The sequence below is a fragment of the Watersipora subatra genome, chromosome 4 (genome assembly GCF_963576615.1).
Source record: "Watersipora subatra chromosome 4, tzWatSuba1.1, whole genome shotgun sequence".
Taxonomy (NCBI): Eukaryota; Metazoa; Bryozoa; class Gymnolaemata; order Cheilostomatida; family Watersiporidae; genus Watersipora; species Watersipora subatra.
This window is the reverse complement of record NC_088711.1, coordinates 58,213,092-58,231,645: the sequence shown is the minus strand read 5'-3', so window position 1 is coordinate 58,231,645 and position 18,554 is coordinate 58,213,092. Positions and strand designations below refer to the sequence as shown.

Below are 18,554 nucleotides of genomic sequence, written 5' to 3'. Positions count from 1 at the left end.
GCCTTAGGTGTTTATTGGAAATGATACAAATAAAAACCACGCGGGTAAATGGATTCTGCTCGACCAGCAACTCGAATTCTGCATGTCAACTTGTTCAGTTCATAGTAATTTTAGAATTAATCATTTTTTCTAGAAAAAGGCAACCTGTCCTGTATGCAGAGTTAAAGTCGCCTTTGAATGACCTCAAGTAAGCAGTATAGCTTTATATGCAAGCCATTGTTGAGGACTCTCACACTTCGGCGGCCAGCAGAGGATCGGAGCAGAGTTCGCTGCTAGGTGCTACAGGCCCACATCTGGTTGTGTGGATTTGGTTTTGATATTACAGCGCATGTGACTTACACAAATGTTGTTTTTTCTGACTGATTTAGTATGTGACTGTACATAAATAACATGATTACATCATTTCATTGTAAATTTTAATATTGTCCATACGCATTCTAAGCTAATTATACTAATCTTGGGTTTTTAGCATGAAAAAAATATATTTTAAAATTTGTAGGCAACACATTAATGCAGGGTTTTTTCTGCTTACACTCTAGAACAGAATGGCCAAAGAGAAATCAGTCATGTAAGGCAACCCATCATGTTGGAATATAGCTCATAAGACATTGAATATACTCAATATGCAAAGAGATGCCTTTATTTTGTAACAGCACATTGTTATTCAATTGAAATCATAGGATTTGTCTTACCACGATCGAGTAATAGACATAGATTTTCATCAACAACAGTAAAACAACATACAAGTGAACTGCAAATAAAATTGGACTTAACTGCAAAAAAGATTGAGACGAGTTTACAAAGCAGCCATACTGTGTACTCTTAATTGGAAATCACACGAAGTACAAGCTAATAAATTTGGATTTAAATGTAAAAGAAATGAAAGAATTGCAGAAGATAAGAACTACAGTATGATAAGTTTCTTTCGATAAAAATTAATAAGAATTTATACCTAGTGAACACCAATAAAATAATGCTCTATTATCTTGATCTAAAGTTAGTCTACTTGATAAAAAGAAAATCTATGAAAACAAATAAATAAAACAGAACTACCTCAACCTTTTTGTAATGAAATCCATAATGTTTGGGTATGACTTGCTCTTGCCTATGCTCTTATTGTAGACTTCTATGAAATCCCACAGCTGACCTACAAATGAGTTGATTAGTTAACTTAGTGACGAGACGCTGATGGAGGTATTAAACAATCTCTCACAGCTTTTTTTCTAAATTTGACAAAGTTTTGAGATAGTACTTTCGGTTTCCCAACACGTAGGGGTACGCCATTGGGTTTCAATTGTGTATCATTCAACATATTAGGAGAAACATTGTCTTGAGTTGATTAGATCCACTTATCATGGATATATGCTTGTGTGTCGGTGCATTAATAAATACAGCGGCCAAAGATCTTCATAAATATTTTGACATTCTAGGCTATGATAGCTGAATGCTTGTCTTATAACAAACAAATGGTGTTGCAAGGAATATTTTATTGAATTTGTTAAGGGATTTGTGATAAAGCAATTACCGTGAAAGAATCGCTAAAAGTGGTGTATAGAGGATAACTCCAAGTTTATAGATAATAGGACTACACAATTTTTTACCATGTAACCCATGCCAGAAATTTTTTGATATTGTCATGCATGGCCTTCTAGCGTAAAAGTAGGGAATCCAAGTGCCCTAAATATGATGCCGAATATAAAAAGATTAAATTGATGATTTAAAGGTTGATTTGCAACAAAATTCACATTACAGTTATTTAGTATCAAAAGATTCACCATGTCTTACTCTGTTGTGTTGTAGGTGCAAAATATGTGGAAATGTGATTACAAGCTCTTAAAAGCTCAAAAACAAAAAGCCGCCGTAGATTGGAATCTTTTTATTTCTCTGACGTAGTCAAGACAGTTTGGTTATTGTCTTGTCACGTGATGTTCTCACGTGAATTGAAAGGCCAATAAAAAGCTCGATATAAAACTTATCGTAGCATTAGTTTATGACAAACACTTCGGGTTTTACCGAAGACCCCGTATCAAATATAGATGCTCGCTATTTTACAGTTTTGTTTCGGCTTGAACTAATCGTCAAGTCGTAATCTGATCATGTGACCCAATACTTCGCAAATAATTTTTACAGCACTTTTCGATTATCACAGGTGACCAACAAGCTCGTCATGATTATCAGACAATGATATGTACTCCTTCGAGCTAAGGTTAAAAATTTTAACAAATTTTTACGGTAAGTTATAAGATATCAGTGCTAAAAGTGACAGCATTACAATGACGATAAAACAGACGCGTAAGAACAATAAACCTGGTTTTATTGAATGCGTGAAGTATATTTGTGAAAATATTTCGACGAATGAGGTTGCATGAAAGTGTAAACAGAAACCATCCTGGAACAACTACGTCCCATTTAAGCCGTTTTGGAAAGAGAATCCAAACTACAGCGGTCTCATGTGGCTGCGATAAACTGTACGTTTTTTAGCTTTTAAGAGCTTTTAATCGCATTCCCATATACTTTGCACCTACAACACAACAGAGTAAAACATGATGAATATTTTGATATCAAATAACTGTAAGTTGAATTTTGTTGCAAGTCAACCTTTAATTATACCCTAAAACTTTTTCTTAAATTTCAAATTAAAAAAAGAATTCATAGACACCATTTTGGCCAAATCAGAGCCATTTTATTACTTTGTAACATGACAAATAACTCTACTAATGTTCACTCTATGGCATACTTGTTTTGTGGCACATTCAATGTATGGCACGCAAACCTGAAAGTTATTGCTGTGAAATTCTGATCGATGCGTTTTACCATAAAAAGCAGCAATGACTCACCTACAGTGACGCTCTTTCTAACACATAAGCTGTGAAAGGAATGCAAATCTTTCTGCAAACTGGCATTGCCAAAAGCGGAGTAATAAAGCTGCCGGTGACACTGTGCTGCCACCATCATCTGCAGTAGACCTGTGGAACAAAAATCAAAGGCATACATATTTAGAGCTGCATAAATACACCAGTACTACTGAATGCCCGGGTAATAAAAAAGTCTTCACAGAAGATTTATTTTCAATTAACATATAAGAACAGTTGCCATTCTAACTTTCAAACTACACATCATGAGAAATGCGTTTTGTGCAGTTCAAATAAATTAAGAGAAAAACTAATACAACTAAAGGTTTTCAAACTTTTTCAAACAATTGCAACTTTTAATATCATTTCATATCATGAAAAAGTGTTTTGTGCAGCTGAAATAAATTAAAGGAAAAAATAAAACTGTAAAGGTGTTTAAACTTAAATGTGAAATAATTAACTAGGAATTGCTAAATAAAGCCTGTTTTGTGACAATTACAATAAAAATGATTTGGTTACAATACAAACTGAGAAAACAAAATAAAATCCTGACTTTATTGAATTAATAATAACAATTAGTGCATAGAAGTGTGTGTATAAAGATGTTACTATACAGTAACTTTAGTGGTTTTAGTGGTTAACATCTGCAATAAAATGTAACATTATAATGAACTACGGGCAGTATGTACAGTAGGGAGTTCGAACCTTCGAGACAGACGTATTACATAAACATTGAATTTAACTTAAATAAATTTAGCTTACGAAACACAGACTTAAAACTAAGTTTTAGTATGTATTTTACCAAACCTCAACTTGGTTATCGGTTAAAATTATGTTATCGGTTAAAAAACCTATTCATTTTCAGTTTCGTTTTCACTATAACTTAAAACGAATAACGTTAAACTGAGATAGAGAGTGAGTGAGCATCGTGCCTCTTCCATGCTTTGGGATTTCAGCAAACATATCAGCATCTTCGTTATTTCGATGTAATCAGCACAGCGGCTGCCAAATTTTAATTTTGAGAGAAATGTTTGTAGATATCGTATGGCAAAAAAGTCAAAAAGATTTTCATTCTCATAAGGCGAGTACAAAAAAACATCGAGTTCCACTTTGTAAGGTGAAAAAATTGTATAACAAGGGCATCGTAACCTGAAGGCTGCATTAATTGGTAATAAAAAGTGCACATTGAGCGTGTGCAAACGCAAAAAGGATATACAGTATATGGTAAGAGCAAAGGGGTGTGACAAGAACAGCTTAGCTTTATGGTTCTGCGCGCTTGTTAGTAGACTTGTTAGTAGACTTACGATTTGAATATCACAAGTTCAAATCCAATACAAAAGTGATTTTTCGTTGTTAAAACTTTATCGCTATAACCGGACAGACGAATAACAGACAGACACAGATTTATATACAGATCTGCAACATCTATTCCCTTGACTCTCTAGAGTAATGTTATTGTTTGGTAGTAAAATATTTCTTATGCGTATTTTAGATGATTAAACTCGACCAACTTTGTATCAAATTGGCCAATTGCAACTGAGATATTGAGTGTACATGAAAAGGACATAATTTTATAATAATATACAAAACTCCGCTGCAGTCACTAGGCAGTCAAACCTAGCCATACGATGTTAACCTGTTCCAATATTGGCTTCATATGTTGCAGTAAATATTCATACAAGAAATGTTGTATTTTGATTGATTCATTTCAGATCTTAATAAACAATGATTAATACTAGAAGAAATGTATTAAAACAAATACATTTTATAAAACTTTTATAAAAGCTATATGTAAAAACCGAAATTGTTTTCAAAAACTAACTCAATAAAGCAATAATCAGTAAAGAGAGGTTTATACCGTTGCTTTACTAGAGGTGTGAATTCGGCAGTGTGTAGGCTCAGTGATGAAATGAGTTGTGGAATCAGTGGTGTAATTGATTTCAACTTACTCTAGATATAGTTTAACACACTAAAACCTGGGACTGAGATAATTCAAGAAATTCTTTTTCCAACTGATCCTACGCCCCACCACACTCTCATGCGTAGCTTCACTCTGGTTTTCCCATTTTTTATTCACGTAAGATTACGAAATTTTGGTTACTTTGTTCAGTTTACGATTTGAGCCCAAGTTTTAAGTTGATTAGCCCATCAGTTCTTCAGATATCGACAAAATACTGAGGACATTTCTAACTGACTTAGAAAAGAAGCATGGCTCCTGACAGAACATTAGTTTCTTATGACGTTGGATGTGGATGAAAAATAGACAAAGCTAGAAAGCTTCTCTTCAGCAACAAGAACTTCATACTAAAACTATACTTTTCTCTATTCATAACAAATACTCAAACTCCGTGTACTGCAACTATGTTTCTTCTGCTATCTCTAAAACATAACTTCTTTGAAAGACTGATAAAAAGGCTATTCACTCTATTTCATTCCGCTTTGTTCAATGAGCTCTACAAGCTTGGAGTGTTAATATGATTTACAGTTCAGAAGGAATTGGGTAATCCTAAGCACTTTCACAGTTGCTAGAAAGCAGTTGATACTGTCAGTTTTAAATTGCTATATAACTCAGTTTATAAGTTTTTCATTATTTTATGTTGAATTTGCAATGCTTATTAGCTTTTTGCTCTCAACTATCCAAACTGATAAGTTTTAAAAACTTAGATGTCCTGACATCATATGTAAAATTGCTCAAATGTATGTAGAGGTGAGCATAAGTCTAGGTGTGACTCTAATGTATGTAGAGGTGATCATATGTCTAGGTGCGACTCTAATATATGTAGAGGTGATCATAAGTCTAGGTGTGACTCTAATGTATGTAGAAGTGATCATAAGTCTAGGTGTGACTCTAATGTATGTAGAAGTGATCACATGTCTAGGTGTGACTCTAATGTATGTAGAAGTGATCACATGTCTAGGTGTGACTCTAATGTATGTAGAAGTGACCATAAGTCTAGGTGTGACTCTAATGTATGTAGAAGTGATCACATGTCCAGGTGTAACTCTAATGTATGTAGAAGAGATCATATGTCTAGGTGTGACTCTACTCAATGACTCAAATAGAAAGAAACCTTTAAAATGGTGATCTCCTCTGAAAGCTCCACAGCCCCAATTGCCAGTAGCTACAGCAATGGCTGCTGCCCCCTTGTTGCTATAGAAGGCGCAATAAGCTTTATTGAACTCGCGGAGAACTTTATCTGGGGCGTATTGTGTGCTGGATTTGCCGTAGCGAGTTGCATCCATGGCGATAATGTGTCTGTACTTCCTGCCCATAGAGTCACTGTAAAAAAGTCTTCCTGTGCAAAATATCGCTGAGTACAAGTCAAAGATATGAGACTGTTTCATTGAAAAGCCATTAATATGATTATTATTATTACTACTGTTATGACAAGAACACACACATTGTTTGCACAAAACATGCCTAACTAACTTAAAATATTGAAGTTAAATGATATAGAAGAAAATTCAAAAATGCTCGAAAATACCACGATGCTCTATATTTGGGTTTTTCAAATCAAGTTCGATTATTCAAACCATTATTTGCAATTGATTTGCATACAGCTAACATAAAAAAATCAGACTTACTTTGAAAGGCCTTTAATCGTAACGCCCACAAAAAATAATTGGGCTAAAAGGTAAACATCGGTGTAGTAGATGTATACCTGTCACATGATGCAAATAGGAATATGATTGAACTGATCATATTTTGCCTCCTTGCTTGACCTTTATGAACCTTGCTGACACCAGCAATGTCTTTGGTGTTGAAATCATAATTGCTGTTACATTTAATTTTAAACAATCCAAAGAGTTTAAAACATATTTATTTATAAGAATTTATTGACATTTTCGCAATTTAACTTGCCCTATATTCCATAATCTATCAACATTCAACTGATTGTATAAACAGTTTAAAAAACAAAGTACTATCTGTAAAAGAGTACATCTAATAGATTAATGTTCATAGAGGTGTTACAAATATGCGATACTCAAAAGAGATCTACCAGTCCAGGCATAGCTAGGCATATTGAATAACATTACCCTTGTGGCTTTCCTGTGGCTGATAAATACAAACTATACATAAATTTAAATTCTGCCTACAAATAAAATTATGAATCCTAAGAAATGAGTCATTCTAATGACTCACACACTCTCGACTTCTGCGCAGAATCTGATACTATAAGCAAAGTGTAGAGCTAAAGCTAGGCATTCGCAATATAAACTCTATATGCCTGCATATGAATATAATTTTCCAATCGCAAGAACAGCAATGGCATTCAAGTCAGGGTTTTAGCACAAATGATCGTCATGTGGCCAGTGAAGAAGAGATACTAGAACAGACTATCAACTTACACTGCCAGGTTGTCTGTGTGAGCACCAGTAAACCTAAAGGTGTCAGCATATCCTGTGTAATTGGAATACCTCTGGGCACCTATAAAAACATCGCCATATTTGTTATAAGAAACATTACAAAAGAATAATAATAGTGTAAAGAATATCAGGTAGCACACAGGAGTAGTTACAACAAGATGCCAGAAACAGTTTCACAATATCCGACTGTCACATCCAACTGTTGCACTAGAACAGCAAGTTGTATGCAATCGTCATCATCAGCTATCTCTGCGCAGCAGAAGTATACTGTCTACTATAATAGGCCACTCTTCACAATCGGTTAGCAAGACAGGCAGTGAATATCTAGCGAGAATTACGAAGATGTCTGTTCCTACCTTTTATGACTAAGACTTCATTGTCAGCAAGTCGCTCCGTAAAGAGGCAAGCAACGATTAGCTCTGGGTGAATCATGAACTGTATCTCTTCCTGAACACACCCTCTTCTTAAGGCTCCGCCCCCAATCATACAGTTGGCAAAGTCCATCTACAGTGAGGAAAGACATAAAATACGCTATAATGTACCAATAAGACTTGCATGTAACTAACGATAAAGAACTAGGATTTACATTAAATTATCAAATAGAAAAAGGGTTTTCTTCTTTGAATGCTGTAAATCATTTTCTATAGTTGCCCTTGTTACTATTTACCGACCAAACATGGTAGACCGTCCTATAATGCAAACCCCCTTTTATGTAAATTCCAATGAACGCAAATAAATTATGTCGAGTTTTTTGCATCGGATTAGGTAAGAAAGCTCATATAATTTAAAGCATCATGTCGGTGCGAGTTCTCACACTCGATTTGAATAACGAGAGCTCCTTAGTTAGCCTTCAAAATATCGTTATCTCTCTTGCCGCACTAAAAAAAACCATGTGTAGGAATATTTATTATGCATATTTTCTTTTTACTTTATTTTAGTCATATAAAATATGTTTTTAATAAAAGGAAAATGAAAAAATTAATTTAAATTTACACTGAAAATGTGCACTCCCATTAATCTGACATGAAATTACCGTAATCATGGTCCCTAAACCAAGAGGAAGTGATAAGAAAAGAGAAACGCTGGCGATACAAACCAATATACTACAGTTACTGCACAGTCAATGAATTGAGATGTTACATTTAAATTTTCATTTTGAGGGACCAAATGAGTGAGTTTAGGAAGATCTTGAAACAGATAAAAAAATTTACATGTTTTTACTAATATAATTACTTTATAACATAAAATCTCCATAACGTAAATGTTGCCTGAACGGATTATTTCTGTTGTAGGGGTGTCGACTGTATGTAAAAAGGTTTCTACATGACAAGTTTTACGAGTATTGCATTGCTATTCAGAGCAACTGCCTGCACTCAAGAACTTAATAAAAAACACTAGAAGAGCACAAAGTGTTGTCAAGTGAAAAGCTATACAGTTCATGCCAGCAACACCAACATGTAAGACTAGCCTAACTTCGAATGACTGGTATGCACCGCTTTCAGAGCTCATCATTGTCAGTATCTGATCCAATGAAGAAAAAATGAGCAATGTAATGCAAGATAGGAAAACTCTGTATGCACTGCCACAAGAATAATAACCTCTCTATCGCTGTTTTTGTACCCCAAAGCCTCGATCACAGAAATGCAAAATTCACAATGACGATATCTCGGGGTAAAAAAAGCTGTGTTTAGCTATTCTTTCATTCAATAATAATTTTGTGTGCAAACAGATTCTGTAGCGCGTACTTCTGAAGAAAAACAATTAAATATGCTCAACTCATCCAATGAGAATGCACTTTACATTTGAATGTACCAGTAATGGATAGACTGAAGGAGGTAAATCTAAAAAATGTTTTCACACAAACCAAAATATAAATAAGTTATTACAGTATGAAGTTTGTCAAACCTGTACAAAAGAAGATATTAGGGAGTTATGGGTTTATAAGTCAAACGATGAAACTAAATTACAGTACATTAAACCAATGTTAAAAAACTCGTAGTGAAATAAATACATAAATACAAGAAATAAATACTCTCACAAAATACAGTAGTTAGTATCAGTGCTGCTAACCTATCATCCTATCTGGCGCTGCCGAGCCAGAAGCTCAGATTCAACATACAAGGTTATGTCAGCAAGTCATTCACTTCACACGCCTGTAGCTCACCGCCAGTAATTCTTATAACTCACCTGCACCGCCCTGTCTGCTTCCTCTATCAAGCCCTGTGATGTGAAGAAAGCCTCATTGAAGGTTCTCTTAGAGTTAGCCCAGTCTTCGCTAGTGAGACCTTCAACAACCTTCCTTTGAAATGTCACACAGCCGGTAGGCACTGTCAAGTAAATATCAAAAGTTGAAACTCCATCATTTGTATCTGCACTGAGACACATGAGACACCTGTGACACAGTGTCACCTGTGTCATGGGTGACACAGTGGCGCCTGTGACCATACCAGCCAACTCTCACGCATTGGGCGTGAGACTCACGCAATCACCCTAAAGAAAAAATGAAAATGCGTGAGAAATGCATGAGATTTTTGCCCCAATTTCCGCAATTTTATATATACTAGGTATCATTGATATATCAATTGCCCCAAAACCAAATCTCACGCATTGCCTCACTCTCGGGTTGGCAGGTCTGCCTGTGACACTGTATCACCCATGACACAGATACACCTGTGATATTGTGTTAGCGAAGAGCGCATAATTAAGTGTGCATTCAGATTTTCTAAGCAGAAGTAGTGGATTGGATTATACTGAAGCCCTCAAATCTCCCATGTGGATCCCTCACAATTTTAGGAGAATTATGATAGTTTATGCCTTCACTGGGGTACATGATGGTACAGAATAACGGAGTCGAGGTGGGTCTGTTAACAGTGATAAGTGCAGGAATATCGATGCATCGTTAAAAATCATGATCCAAGATTGTGATGATGGTTCATTTGTAGGTCACAACAAATGAATGCTTCCCTTATTGCGCACATTCAAACAAAGTTAAAAACGTTTTTATTGGATTCATTTAAAGGTCATCTGCGTTTGCCACACATTGCTAATAGTAGCATTTCAAGGATAGTTTATGAATGTGCCTAAGGCTAAATCAATGCTCATTGTATATATCCCATTCAATCAAAGACATTTTATCCAACATTTTATCATGCGTTCTTATCCAGGGTACATGTAAATCTCCTATCCAAGGTACGTGTAAATCTCCCATCCAGGGTATGTGTAAATAGCCGAAAAGCCCTCGCAGAAGTATCGGTGACTTACAGCACCATTCAGTAATACTTGGTATAGAAAGCAATGCAAGAATGCAATGCGTGTAGCTAGAAAAGTAAGCTGGCATACGATTGGGACAATTTGATGCTCAAAAAACCAATGATATGCTAGGATATATTTAGAGCTACAGCCAGCCAATCAGATTACAGCTTACTATTATTGGAAATCTGTTTGAAGTACTGAAAGAGACACCTCAGCTTGTGCATCATCGACTGGTCTCTGTTGGAGTTTCTGCCAGACGGAGCGAAAAGCCTGCGATTAATGTAGGAGTAAAGTCAGTCATTACATAGTGAGTTCAACCAATAGCAATGAGCCTAGCTACAAGAGGCCAGCCAATAACCTGAATGCTTCTAAATTGCGTGCTGGTTTTACTTTACAAACCTGGCTTTTTATATTATCCATACTTTTATGCTATGTGCCAATCTGGCCAATAGCCAGGGAGTTTCAAGATTTTTATCAACAATCAAGGGTGTCCCCTATTCTACCCTCATTCATATTCTACTCATAAAGAGACAACAAATGAAAAAAGAAATGGCTAATAAGAGGATGAACAGCCATAAAAACACCAGTTTATATAATGATTGACAATAAAAACCAATCATTACTTGTTTTGCTTTCTGATTGTCAGGTTTAAAAGTAACCCGCTGGATATCTACATGACGTAATTATCAGCAGTACGCCATATTATCTGCATGACTTATTTCTCAACAGCTTGGTAGCCTATCAGCATGCCCTATTTACTAAATGATTATACAGAAAGTAGGCATAGGAAGAATATTATAAATCAATAAATCAGTATATCTGGCTAAACGTTTGAGATCTCATATACAACCAAACCTATTGTCAGGCGTGATATAGTTGTGATACACATTAAAAAGAGAATGAGTATGACAGCTGCGTATGAATAAGTCATACTCATTCATTAGGCCTTAGACATTGTCAACAAGGCAGGTAAATGAAGCACTGTGGGTCGGGAGACCTGCTAAAGGACTCACCCATTCATGTTGATGGAGGGATAGTTGGCAAACTCGGAGCCGCGGTGTGAGTTATTCCTTCGAGGAAATGTGCAGAAGAAGGCATTGGCGAGGATGGCAGCAAGCTGCTGCTGACTGAACGTCAGGCTGTACCTCAGCTGCTGCTTGAGCAGTGGCACACCCTGCAAGTCACACATGCTTATTTTGTTAAGGAAACAGATGTCCCGGGAACAACATGTAAATATCTATTCTTTTCTCAATAGTTCACAACTCACATAACTAGGTGAGCAGACAACTCTTGAAGAATGAGTAGTTCCGATGTCTCGCCAATAAAATTTTATGAATAAACATTTCCCTTGCTAATACCCTTATTACTTGGTCAGTTCCGGGTAGTGTCTGATTGGTGATTGTTAAGGAATAAGCCGTGCAAGAATAATTATTTCTAGAGCGCTCCTGAAGTGGCCTGACTACCTGACGCTCACCAGAACAGGCTGCTTCTTGAGAAAAAAGTGGCATGAGTCACACGTCAACGGTTTATAAGTCAAGTTGGTCGATGACAGCATAATCCTAATCGGAAATACAGATTTCTGAGAGTCAAAATCTTTACTATAATAAGGGTAGTGTCCGTCCGTCTGAAGCACACGAAGAGCATTAGGAAAAACAATAGCACCACATGGGAATTGAACCCAGATATTCCGGTGCACAGACTTGAAACCAAGCACACTACCACTAAGCCATGCAGCCACCTAGCCACATTTTGGAACAATTGTACTTATAGTCATATGAGCGCAATATAGTCATATAGGATTTAATTATTGCAAATGATGATCTCTCACGATACGTGGGACTGCAAGTGTACGAGTAATTAGAACAATTAACAATACAGCTTGATGGCATAATGACTTTCTAAACTTGAGAACAAATTAAACAAATTACTTTGTAATCTTATAGTAGTGTTTGCTCCAGCATGTGATGGTTTCAACATACAAATCACACCAGTGAACTAACCGAAACAATATGTAGAGGTTTGACTGTATACCATATCTCAACTTCCATTATTTGCAATACACAAATATCATTTTCATTTATTATAGTATTACTAGTGAATGTCCAGCGTCGCATGCGTAATACAAAAGCTTTTGCATAAATTATTATTTTTAATTGACTGAGTTTCTTCACCCAATGAATTTGAGTAACTCAAGCTAGTTAATCTTACTATAATAAGAGCTGCCAATAGAACTTAAGTCAGCGTTAGGAAGAAAGATTGTGGCCTATCGGTTTAGCTTGCCTGTCTGCAGACCTGAAGGTTCCGAGTTGAAATCCAAAGTAAATATGTTTTGTTCCTAAAACTTCAAGGCTATAACTGGACACATATAAAACAAATGAAAAACACTAAGATTTATATATAGAGATACGCAATTAGGAGATATCAAAATATGTAGCATTTTTAGAGTAAAGCGATGCAAAAAAACCCAAAAACATGTGATACCACGAAGTATAGTAAGAGCTCGAATGGTGCGACTGGTTGAAAGTGAAAATAATACATGCAAGTCTGTCAACCTGCAGACAAACAGTGAGTTATATGGTACCTCAACAACAAGACTTGGGAGAGACACAGCAAGCTGCACCATGCTCGGTATGATGTCACCAAAGAGTTCTGTGCGCTCAACAGCTGTCATCTCCTCATTGACTAATTGGTGAAGTATTGAGAAATGCCATTTACCTTTGTACCTGCAGACATCAGCCTTAGTCTAACTTTTGCCTTCATAGATAAATCGAAATCAGAATGATATATAACTCTATGAACCTGCACAATTTTATTAGAGTTCGCATGACTCTATGGCTACGTGTAGATATCTTTAGCAATACAACTCCGTATGATGGGTATGACTCTGTGTAGCTTTATGACAACTATTAAACTATATATCTTTATATAACATATTTATTCTAGTATGTTACAGTTTTTGTACCAAAATATCACATACAAAGTCAGGCGTGACTTACGACACGAATAGATTTTGCTGAAGCATTTTCTCCTATTGCTTTCTAGGAGCTGCTACGGATGGCACCCGTACCTCATTAAGAGGTACCTTTGCACGTGACTATGATGTTGCTTTATATATGATTAAAATGTGTCAATGGCAAACATTATATTAATCAGCAAAACTGGCGTATGGCCAAAGAAAGTTTGCTAGACACGCCTAAAATAAACAAAAAATTGTACTATTTTTCATGTCAAATACGGAGGTGCGACTTATACACGAATAAATACCGTAAGTAGAATAGGCTAGTAAACCAATACTATTACGTGCATTACATACCGGCTATTGTAAGATAAAACTGCATCCTCTATATCATATGATGAAGAGATTTTACTCAACAGGGCCGTCTCTATCAGCCTCCACCTCTGTTTCAGCTGACCTTGGTTGTGCTCATCTGCAACACCAACAGCAAAGTCTATGCTCGATTTCATCATGTTTCACGAACCCTTTAGAAACAAACTAAATTGTATTTGAAAACAATTTTAAACAGGAAACCATAAAACAATTGAATGAACCAAGGCTATGCTACCAAAACTAGCTCTCACCGTCACAAGACAAAACAATTAATTACTAAGATTTTTTTCTAAAGTTGAAAAATAAAATGTTATATTTTCCTTAGTTTGTACCAAGAAGTAGCCCTATAAATGTTAATAAAGAAGACAGGAATAATATCCCTTACGCTCAGATATAGTTTACTCATCTTTGTAACAGAGGGTGAAGCAAAAATTCCTTTCAACATTAGGATTATAGATCAAGAAGCAAACCATCACACTTATCTCATCAACTTGAAAACATAACTATACCTCAATTTATATGCTAAAAAAACTCTTGTATGTACTGTGAAATGAAGAGATGAGAAAAAACTTGGCAGCATGCATGTTATCCTGAGCTCATACAAAGCTGCTGGCCTTCATCATTTATTTGAGGTTGCATGGACATTATAGTTGCTAAAATACATAGAGCTCTCATACCCTTCAGAGAGGTATTCAAGATAGGGGCTGCTCACAGAGCATTGTATAATGGCAAAATGAATTGAGGTTGCTCCTAAAGCAGGGGTCGGCAACCTTTTCCAGTCAAAGAGCCATTTAGACCCGTTTTCCGCAGGAAAGAACGTAGTGGGAGCCACAAAACCCCTTTGATATTTTTAATTAATAAACAGATACTACATATAACTTTTTTGTTTAGCTTTTAATGTTTTTATACCATGTTTACACCATAAAATGAAATGGTGTGGCATGTATAATGATTTAACTGCTGAGAAAACAAAATTACACTTTTGCAAAGAACAAAAAATAGTTTTGGCCGTTTTATTGGCACATAAATTATTATAAGGTGTAGGCTCACTACCTGCATTAGTGTTGCTGTTTGTCAGTAGTGTTGTTGACGATATTGCAGTCCCAAGTGGCTAGCCAGTTGTACTAGATTTCTAATTGTTTAACCTCATTTGTTGAATAATATTTGAAGGTATCTCGTTGCGATCTGGCCCTCTGCGCGAATCCGGTAGTACATTTTTCTGCACTTTTATGTTAAAGTTAACGCCACATGACAATCATGTGATAAGGTACTAATAATATGATAATAAAACGTAAATAATGATGCATAACAAGCGACAATGTTTGATTTATCACCAAAATTACATTTTTAAAATTTTTTATTACAAAATCTAGTGATAAAATTTCTAAAGCTTCATGAATTACTTGGCATATAGTAAAAAATGAAAAAAAATCCTAAGTCAGAGAGAGCTGCAGTGAGGGGGTGAAAGAGCAGCATGCGGCTCCGGAGCCACAGGGTGCCGACCCCTGTCCTAGAGCATTGTGTAGTCGTGCAGAGAATAGATCATTGCATAGATGTTACCTGGATAAAGATTGCTCCTAGAACATGGCATCCTCACATGTTCTGAGTCCCAGACATCTTTATTGCTTGTACAGTCATGACTGGGAACTTTGCCCAGCGCAGTTGGAGTTTTTACAAATATTTTGTGTCTGTCGGTAGTTGTCTTCTCTTTGCGGATAGAAACATCGCTGCTTGAAAAGAGTCTCATTTGGTCAAAGGGTGTACCTAGGTCAGTAGCTTGAGATCCTGTCTGACTGTCAACTAAATCACCATAGGCTAAGGTCTGACTGAACTGTGAGTCCTGCATTGCTGAGAAATAGAGCAAAACCATTGACAGATCTTTTGTTGATTATTAAATCGCAACAATGTAATTAAATGCCAAATAAAAAAACAATAAATAACAATTCTACATGCATTATATAGTGAATCTTTCTAAAGAATGCATTCACATAACACAAAGTCTTTTAACGCAAAATCTGTATAGGTATATGTACTAGCCCTTAAAATGCTATGGCTAGGGCTTGTCTCCCCTGACACTCCATACCGTACTAAGTTCAAATAAACGCAAATTAGCTGCTGTCTAGAGTGAGTGTAAATGTATATTAACCCTCTATGTTCTATATAATAATATATATATATATATCTATATATTATATGTTATATACGAATATTTGTTCTATATATGGTCATATATATGTAACTCTCTTGTTCTATAACATGATATGAAATAATCTGCATTCTTTTTATATTTCTTGTCTTTTCTGACAAAAGATATGACAAAAATACAGAGTTCTGTGGTGCGTGTGATACAAGAGCGGAAAGCAGAAAATATAGAAATTATTTCGTGACTTGTTTGCCTCATTTAGCGACACATGCAATAATAAACCTCTTGTAAACTGAGTTCTTTAATTTCTGATGGACATTTAATAAACATTACATGCTCCCAATAAAATCTTACATGTATGTGCACAGTATATTTACATACAACATACTGTATAATTTTTGCTATGATTTCAATTAAATTTGCTATAAAATTTCTCATTATATTTTGAACTGTCGTAACATGAAACCATGTCTATGAAAACACGTAAGAGTTTTGCATACATCCATCAAGCTATGTAAAAAGCTTACATTCTAGATGGCTTCTCCAAAAACATTATACGAATCTCCATCACTAACACATGTATATATTATATCCTGGATTGACCAGTTAAAATTGTGCAGAAAGCTATAAAATGGCTAATATACAAAACCCAACTGCTGCATCAGATAGAGACTCGAATAAATAACTTACACGATTTTACGGAGTTGCATGACCTTACAAAATATAACCAATACAGGCTCACCAAGCATTGGTTACATTTACAAAGCAATCATTATCGCATACGCATGCAATACACATGCAATACTGGCAACTTGCACTTCAGGTACACCTACAACTTTTACTAAGCCAATTTTCCAAAGCAACAGGAAGCAGCAGCAGAGTAATCAGGAGACAAAGTAATGACTTCTCATCTCAAGCGGATTCCCAAATGTGATAAGTATTGGCATATGGTGCTATTTGCTCATTGAGCAACAGAGAAATGTTGAGTAATAAAAAATTTATTGAAACGCTGTTAAAAATTCCACTACTTACAGAAAATTCAATTAGCAGCAGAATATGGGTTTCTGTGATGATTCCTACCTGCGGCTAGAACAGCGTCATCGGAGTCTGAGGCAAACAGGTCTGGAGAGTTATTACCGGGCTCATTTTTAGATGAGGTAAGAATGTCTGAGGAAGTGCTCGGTTTTTCTGTATCCAAAACAGTGGTCATTGCTATGCGGGAAGTTCCAGCTACTTCAGTTTCCAGACAAATAACATCAGAGTCCTGGCTTTCAGAATCTTTACTATCGATTATCTCCGATTTATCGCTGAACAACATAAAAAGGCCAGTCTAATCATTGTATGCTCTAACTCTCCCCTCTCCGTCGCCCTTGCAGAAGATACAGTCATTTGTTTCCAGAAATCAAAAGCATTTTTAAAAACTCACTCAAACCTGAACTAGCAGCAATGATCAGTTCTCTAAACATGTTTTTGTAATAATTTTTTATATTAGTAAATAGTTAATTTCAAAAATGAAAGAAACGATCAGGTAGAAAGTCCAACAACTTAATTGTTTTTCAATGCTAGTCCTTTCCAAAACAATTGGGCTTACTAAAACAAACGTCATTAACAAAAGTAACAATAAAATTTGAGATATTACAAAAAACATCTACATACGAAAAGTGTGTCCCAAGTCCACAGAATATAGTAGCTTAAATTATTTTGAGTAGGCCTATAACCAATGAATTATAGGCATTATAACCAAGAATTATTGATGTAAAAAGTTGACTGTGAGTGCTCCAATATCAGTACTAGCCAATTTTTCCATCAGAACACCATGAACAACTGAAAACTTCCATGCTAGTAAGAATTTGCAGGGTTGTAAATAAATAATTTCGACTAAGTAGGTGCATTAAAAACAGACATTTTTGGACAGCTATATTTCTAGCCATCAAAAAGCTGATGACAACATTCTACATTATACAAAAAAAATCCAACTACAAACTAAACACATAAATCTAGGATACACCTCATCATAAGCTACAAAAAATAGTCTCTCAACTAGCGCGTTACTAGAGAGCCCTAAACTTCATAAATTGACCAAGTTTCCAGTTCCAAATTTTTAGACTCGTGAAATAAACTGAAAGAATGCATAACTAATTTGCATGTTTTTTCAATAACAAAAAACAACAAAAATACTAAAGATTTTTCATATTTGTCCAACTTCCATTAAACGTAGACAAATTACGGAACAAGTAACATGTTTAAGAATGTTGGCAAACGTTGCGTACAAGATGTAGCCTTCAAGTTTGAAACTTCGACGTTGAAAACCACCACAGTTCAAATTTCACTAGTAACAACGATGGTTTAATCCATTTTACAGCCATGACCGAGCTTCATGTCTTTCAACCATGAAGTGCATCAGTTTTATTATTTAGAAAACTGTTTGGAAAACAAGGCTTATTTAGAACACTAACCTGTTGTTAGACTTTTGACGCTTATCCAAAGGCTGTTCTTTTACAAATGATAGTAAAGACTTCTGTCGGTAATCTTTTATAGGTGAAACCTTTCTTTTAGTCATGACATTGCTTTCGATGGTGTAAGGTTAGCAGGTTTCGGTTTCACTATCAAT

General features: G+C 35.6%; 2 protein-coding genes across 2 annotated transcripts in view; one reads left to right on the top strand and one right to left on the bottom strand.

Annotated features, from left to right (window-relative positions):
- Nucleotides 1-407, top strand: part of LOC137392828 (uncharacterized) — a 29,978-nt gene extending 29,571 nt beyond the window's left edge. Inside the window, exon 11 of the mRNA XM_068079158.1 lies at nt 134-407. Within this exon, the coding sequence (XP_067935259.1) occupies nt 134-181 (48 nt within the window). The 3' untranslated portion in view covers nt 182-407. The remainder of the gene's footprint in view (nt 1-133) is intronic.
- Nucleotides 408-613: 206 nt separating this feature from the next.
- Nucleotides 614-18,536, bottom strand: LOC137392829 (poly(ADP-ribose) glycohydrolase-like). The gene is made up of 13 exons (XM_068079159.1): nt 18,400-18,536; nt 17,024-17,250; nt 15,361-15,648; nt 13,786-13,900; nt 13,054-13,195; nt 11,486-11,646; nt 10,645-10,742; nt 9,408-9,547; nt 7,577-7,724; nt 7,203-7,281; nt 5,924-6,132; nt 2,838-2,966; nt 614-1,147 (listed from the first exon to the last, which is right to left on the bottom strand). Exons 1-13 carry the CDS (start codon nt 18,501-18,503, stop codon nt 1,050-1,052), a joined length of 1,938 nt encoding a protein of 645 aa, XP_067935260.1. The 5' UTR covers nt 18,504-18,536; the 3' UTR covers nt 614-1,049.
- Nucleotides 18,537-18,554: the final 18 nt, after the last annotated feature.